The sequence below is a fragment of the Rhopalosiphum padi genome, chromosome 2 (assembly GCF_020882245.1).
Source record: "Rhopalosiphum padi isolate XX-2018 chromosome 2, ASM2088224v1, whole genome shotgun sequence".
NCBI lineage: Eukaryota > Metazoa > Arthropoda > Insecta > Hemiptera > Aphididae > Rhopalosiphum > Rhopalosiphum padi.
Window position 1 is genome coordinate 23,925,825 of NC_083598.1, and position 7,127 is coordinate 23,932,951.

General features: G+C 26.8%; 1 protein-coding gene across 2 annotated transcripts; it reads right to left on the reverse strand.

The window, feature by feature from the left end:
• Positions 1 to 362: 362 nt before the first annotated feature.
• On the reverse strand, positions 363 to 4,407 carry LOC132922091 (RING finger and transmembrane domain-containing protein 2-like). Of its 2 annotated transcripts, none has more exons than XM_060985416.1 (8): positions 4,124 to 4,407; positions 3,747 to 4,058; positions 3,485 to 3,679; positions 2,463 to 2,582; positions 2,175 to 2,394; positions 1,931 to 2,084; positions 1,650 to 1,865; positions 363 to 1,174 (listed from the first exon to the last, which is right to left on the reverse strand). In XM_060985416.1, exons 1-8 carry the CDS (start codon positions 4,167 to 4,169, stop codon positions 941 to 943), a joined length of 1,497 nt encoding a protein of 498 aa, XP_060841399.1. In that variant the 5' UTR covers positions 4,170 to 4,407; the 3' UTR covers positions 363 to 940. The 2 variants fall into 2 exon arrangements, with proteins under 2 accessions (XP_060841399.1, XP_060841400.1); XM_060985417.1 differs by having other exon boundaries at positions 2,175 to 2,352; positions 4,124 to 4,406.
• Between the last annotated feature and the right edge of the window lie 2,720 nt (positions 4,408 to 7,127).

Sequence of the window (7,127 nt, forward strand, 5' to 3'; positions counted from 1 at the left end):
ATTTTATTGAACTATTAAGTATAACTTAACATAGGCAATTGACACATTCAAAAAATAATCTTGATTTACCACATTAACGAGTAGATGTTGCATGTTGTCATCATCTTACCAAAACCTCCATCAACGATAAAAATAGAAGGTTGAAGGCAAGTAGAATATTTTTAAGTGGATCACAAATATTATTAAATTATTTACAATATTAATACAACACAAAGACCAATGATCAAATCTATAAGATGGTCCTTAAGATTTAATAGTAGCCTTTTAACATTTTAACAAACAATTATTGTGTCCACCATCTTAAGTTATATTATGCTCCAGAGTTGTACATTATTATTCAGCATTTATTTATATTGAAACAATTACCAAAATTAAAACATTTTTATTCATCCGATTTCTTAACAATGAATATTGAATAACATAATAATATTAAATAAACAATACATTTTTTTTTCAACAAACATAAACTGTACAGTTTTGTTGTTATTGAGACCAATACTATATGTTTTAAAGTTTTTTAAGTTTCTGAAGCATATTATTTTGCAACAAGCTCATACCACAAAAACAAAAAATACACAATATTATACACATATTATGAATTGGTAAATCATTGTCTAACCACCACAAATGTTTCACATTTTCAAACATAATTATAACTATAATTAGTCGACAAAATTAACAAACATTTCTATAATGATATTTAAATAGCTTAACAACAAATACACATTAAAATAATTACATCTTTAAATCATAATGGACATCTATCACAGACAAATATTTTTATGCGTTAAAAATAAAATAAAGTAGAAAAATTTAATGACTAAAATATTTCCTAAAAAGTATAAATAATTGGTAAATATTGAGAAAATTAATTATAAAAACAATTAACAAGAGGAGAAATAACATAAAAAGCGGTTTAATTGGTTATAGGGTATAAATGTTAAAAGAGTTGTATAAAATTAGTCGTAGAACCGTCTCGCCATGCAGGGTCATCAACAAGTTTTGCTCGACACAGTGGACATGTTTGCTCACGATCAAACCACTTGGCCACACAAGCTTCGCAGAATATATGTTGGCATTGCAACAAAACAGGTGTAGCATACTCGTCATGACATATTGGACAACTGTTGCCAGCTATTGTCAGCTGTTCTTTACTCGGCGCTGTACCCAATGCCTAAAATTTGCAATTAAATTTTGTTAGGTAAGTAAATTTAATAATAGTAATACATATATTTATTACAAAAACATAAGTTTATCATATGAAAGAAAACAATATGATAATGGATTAATAGGAAATACAAATTTAATTTTCTTATACAATTGTTTAAAAAAATATTTAATTGGACAACGTAAAATATTTACTTATTATGAACTTTCTTCCTAACACTACAAAATACAACAGGTAAAGTAGGGAATCATTATAAAATAGCTATTTTCGAAACACAACCTAATAGATTACTCCATCAAAAACTAATTATTTTTAATAAGGACAAGTACTTGGATAGTCTTAGAAAAAAATTAAATGTAATTGATAAGTTTTACTTCAATAAATCCCATGATGTAAAAATGCGACCAGGGACTCAGGTGTCAAAAACTATTACCATGATAATGATATAACTATATTAAGTTATAAATTATAATGAACTTACAACATTCTGAAGTAATTTGTATGAGGCCGTCCACCATAGTTTCACACAACCCATTAAATCAGTACCTTTTGACACCATGTAAGCAGCAGATAAAAAGACACCAATAACCTTTTTCGGACCCTGATAAGATTCTAACATGTAATACAACCATGGTTGAATAGGCACACAACACCGGTATAATTGAGATGTAGCTTCAATGAACAAGTACACTTTTCCCTAAACAAAAAATATAAGAATACATTTATTTATTTAAAATAATCATAATATAAAGGTGTACATACTCGTTTAATAATTGGTAAAATCTTAATTGGCATCATGATAATTATTATTTTAAAAATGATTGTTATTAATTTTAAAATGTAATCATCAACTGCTATTGACCATAATAGATTGCTAATTGTCAAAGATTGTGTGAATGGAGGAATAAATATCAATCTGGAAATATAAGCATAATTTATCAATTTAATTACAAATCTAATAATAAATAATAAATTCAAATTTAGTTTTTATATGAATTGTAATTACCCAAAATGTAAGTTCATGTCATTGTAAAAGAAGTAGAATAGAAATACAGACATGGCCATATGACAAATAGCAAACAGTAAAAAGCCAATACTGCGCTGTGATTGTTTGGCCACCTCACGCTTAACCACATTGTTGAAATAACGAAATGAAATAAAGAGCACCAAAAAGAGTAGAATAGCTGAAATCACAAGATACATACAAGCACGTTCGTTAGTCGAACCTTCAGGCCATATATCTTTTTTAGTCATGCTTACACAAATAGATGAACAGAGTAGCTGTTTAATTTACCTGGAATATGGTCGAATACAGCTTTTGATAAAAGTATCAATAAGAATGGAATGTATTTAAGAGCTACACTCAGCATTTGAGCGATTTCTGGGTTGTGCCGAAGAACATCGTCTTCGCTTTCTGAAAAAGATAAAGAACATAATTCAATGTTAATGATTAATGAATTATGATAAGTGGGTACTAAAATTATATTATTATTAAATACAATTTTCTTCAGAAAAATTAATATGTTAAATACTTAAATGTAGATTAAACAATATCGAATAATTCATGTTAAATATTAAGTTTTATAGTATTTAAAGAAAATCTACAGAGGGTATTTTAATGATGTATAGCGTATACAATTAATTTGAATAATGAATATTAGATTCTAAAAGAAGTAAGTGATGTTTTACAATTTTTGTGATAATTTTAAGCATTCATTTCTAACATAAAATCTTAACAATAAAAAAAAACTTCAAATTATTAATGTAAAAATTAATAATAATAAAGTATACTACTGTTGTCTGTTACAATATAATCTTTGTATAATGTGTTAGTACACTGTAACCTTAATTACAAGCAAATTTAAATAACAATGCTTAAAAATTCATTTTATCTTTTTATTTCAATAATGACAGTAATATTATGTAAACCTGAATACATGTATTACACATTTTTATATTTCAAGATTTCTATTATATTACATTTAGTTTTAATGTTTTTTAAAAAAAAATTGAAATATACAAATACTTAAAAAGTTAATAAATATTATTTAAGCAAAAACAAAAATTTCCAATAATTATAAAAATTAAATATTTTGTTAATTATTTTAATCATAAATTTACTAAATGTCAATGACAATATAGTAGTGATTAACATACCAATATTATTAATAGCAAACTATCTGTTAAGTTAAATAATGTGGTGTGAGATAATTTTAAAACAAATACTAAATAGTTAGGGATAGTAATTAAGAAAAAAATTATAACTACAGAATACTAAGGTATTATGAGAATTAACTTATAACCCAAATAACTTACGGTTTTCATTGTTATTATTATTAGATCCATTAAGTGAAGATCCTCCTGGACTTTGAGGCAACTGTTCTACATTTAAATCTGAATTTGATAAATTCATATCTATTGCTACATCGTTATTTGGTTCAGTAAGTGATCTTTGAGTAGTTAAAGGCAGTCTTTGTGATACTGGAGTTGTTGCAACCGGTCTAACCTCTCCTATTAAAATCAATAGGTCTACTATTAGAAAATCATTCATTATAAGTTATTATGATACAGACGATACCTGTGGTTATGAAGTTTTGGTCTTCTGTTTCTGTCAGACTGGGTGGAGATAAAGGTAAGTGAGCATTATTGGTATTCAAATTCAACCAAGTAGGTAAACTCAGGCGTACAGATGAACTGGGACCAAGTGGTTGTGGTGACCCAGGATCAGGATGTCGTGCCACTGTAATTATTGGTCGTAGTTCTTCAACTACATTGTGCACGTTGCTTCGAAACATGGCTGAACCTTCAGCTGCTCTACGTTCTATGTGCATCATAAGATCAGCCGCAAGGCTCATACGACGACTAGCAACTGGCACTGCCGCTCTATTATCTGTTTCCGATTTGTGAACGTAAAGATATTTGATAATATATACAGACAAACTTATTGACGATTACCATTATCAGACGCTGCAGTTCCTGGTTCATCATTTAAATTGGACATTGTTAAAATTTAAAACATAAACAATTGTACGATATAGTTCAAATATTATTTAATTTAAATTATGATCTTCATTATATTATTTGTTACACCAGAGAATAAAAGAATGACATATCACCCAATATGTATATACATATTCGAGATTATAATATTGTAAACTGAACGTCAGAACTTCTGAATAAAATTAAATAACATAGTAGAAATACGTTTAATAGTCACAAGCAATGAGCTTATGAGCTATGACATCATTATTACAATTTTTTTCTTATCAAATAATATATTAGTCATGTTTACTGATACACATATGTTTTTACTAAGATTTTTATCAACCAAGGTCATTTGAATTAAAAGAAACAAAAACACACGGTATCAAATTATTAATAAGTATTACTGTATTAGGTAGAAGGTAGATTTGTATACTTTACTGTTTAAGAGCTGATGAGTTACAACTTACAAGTTAATAGTTTTAGTTAGGTATCTATTTCAAATTCGGAAAATATAAATTCAAAAAACTGGGAAAGTCGCTCTACTGTATAGTAAATGTCGATTATCGAGGATTCAAGTAGGTCGAGTGTACCTCTGAATACCTCCTCATTCAGTCCTCAATGTAATCATTGTAATCATAGTAATCGTAAGAAATGTGATACGTTTGAATTCAATGATAAATCACTGTTCATTATAATATATATATACTAATAATATAATAACAATTTTGAGAGGAGATTATCTGTCAACAGTGTCAACTTTTAATTTTTATTCTTAAATATATGATCAGAGTAGGTAAAAGATGATGTGTGTATCAGGTTCCTCCCCCCTTTTTTTTTGTTTAAATCAAAATTCTGTAGGAATGTTGAACAAATTCTGAAAACTTATCAAACAAATTCAACTAAAATAAATACGTGGTTAGAAATATCCAATAGGGTTGTACTGTTTTTTTATAAAAAGCTTAAAAATATAATACCATTGTTCATATTCATAAAAAATATACCCATATTATATAGGTATAATACCGATATTAACTCGTATTTCGTATATTTTACAAAAATATATGATATATTTAGGTATTGCAGTAGGTATAGCACCATAATATAGTGGCAATGGTAAATTACAATATAAAAATTTGATAATGTATTTACAACTATAATATATATAATTTATAATATCTAATTACTGATTTTACCTTGAAAAACCTCGGATCCACGATGTTATAGTTGAATAATAATATGCCAAGGAAAAAAAAATTTTAGGTAGAAATATTATAGACAAACATATTTTAGTTGTACGTACTATATTTTTACTAAATAAATTAGTACGAATTATATAACTATATTACACGTACAAACTATATAATTAGTTGAAATATTTTATTCTATTCGACTATAAAATACTGTCAAACTTATATTACTATAGATAAAATAATTAATAAGTAACGTTATCTAAAATTGTTCACAAATACGAATATTTTCATAATTACGAACTAATAATTACATTAAACATTAAACGGTCAGATATTGTTCATTTATCATTCATATAGGTACATTTATAAATGTATTGACAATAACTACTTTAAACTCACACATTCTACAAAATACATTTTATTTTTGAGATTATTTTTAATTCTTGCACACTCCCTATCGTAAAGCAAGTTCGTATAAAAACTAAACCATCACTATTATAGTTATTGATATTATCGCCAAAGTACTTACAGAAAACTTTATCTTATTATAGCGAATTTAATCAATAATACAATAAGCAATAATTATTATCAACGATAGTTGGCCGTAAGTCGATACCTATACAGGCTAATAAAAATTTAAAAATAATTGAAATGTAAGTATGTCTTTAGATAGGTTTTATTATTATATAACTCAATACTATTTTTTCTCAATAAATACATTATGTCTATATTGAGGAAAAATGCCAAAATGTGCATAAATTTAACTTTGTATTTTAGTTCTCTCGATTACAATTAAAACTTGTAGCTGATCTAGCTACTTTTTGGGTTTTTTTAAAAAAAACATGTAAATGCATATAAAATATAAATCTGGCTAATCCGGGGCCTAGTAATTATAGTTCACCAACAAGGGATGGGTTGCCATTCTAAAAATTAGTTGTGGAGATAATCATACTCATACAGTCATACAGGTTACAAATGTAACAAAAACCGCAAATCTTCTATTTTTTTCGATAGACTAAAAACGCAAATTCGTTTTGCTCTTTTAAATCTTAGACCTTAATAGTGAGATAAAAGCGCAAAAGATTATATTAACTGATACAATATTGTGCCCGTTTGTACACGATAAAATTTACTTTCCGAAAATATAATTATACCCCTCAATTAATGCTCATGGTATTGTCTTAAAATATTTATGATATACCTACATTTTTATTATCACTGCTTTTTATTACCTTGAAAAAATTGGTTTTTCAAATTGTTTTATCTATGTTGAAAATTAAAAATATATTTTTATAAATACGTGTTTATTGAAAACGAAAAACGTAGTGTAATAATTTCATATTTCTTGTCACATAATATTATAATATATATTAAGCCAACAAACCGTAAACCGTAAACGTATAGATTATAGTATTAAACCTACAAAATATGTTGTTATTTTTTGTTCAAAAGTATTGTTTTTACGGGACTTTGTTGTTATTGTGCTATTTAAAAATAAGTTTTTCCCCTCCCCCTCGAGTATGCAAGTGCGTGGCTGGATACCCCATACGCACGTCTATAAACTGCGCATTTATGTACAAACGGAAATTAAAGCTGCTGTTTTATATTCCAGGGTAGGGATGATAAAATGTACCTGATTTGAATTTTGGAACATACTTGTATCAAAATCTATGTTTCATAACTCAAAGTGTGTTAATCAGGGATGACCGCACACAAAATGTCGGATAGTGAGGTTTGAAAAAATGTCATAATTTTAGTATTGTTATAATGTTATTGATAAATAC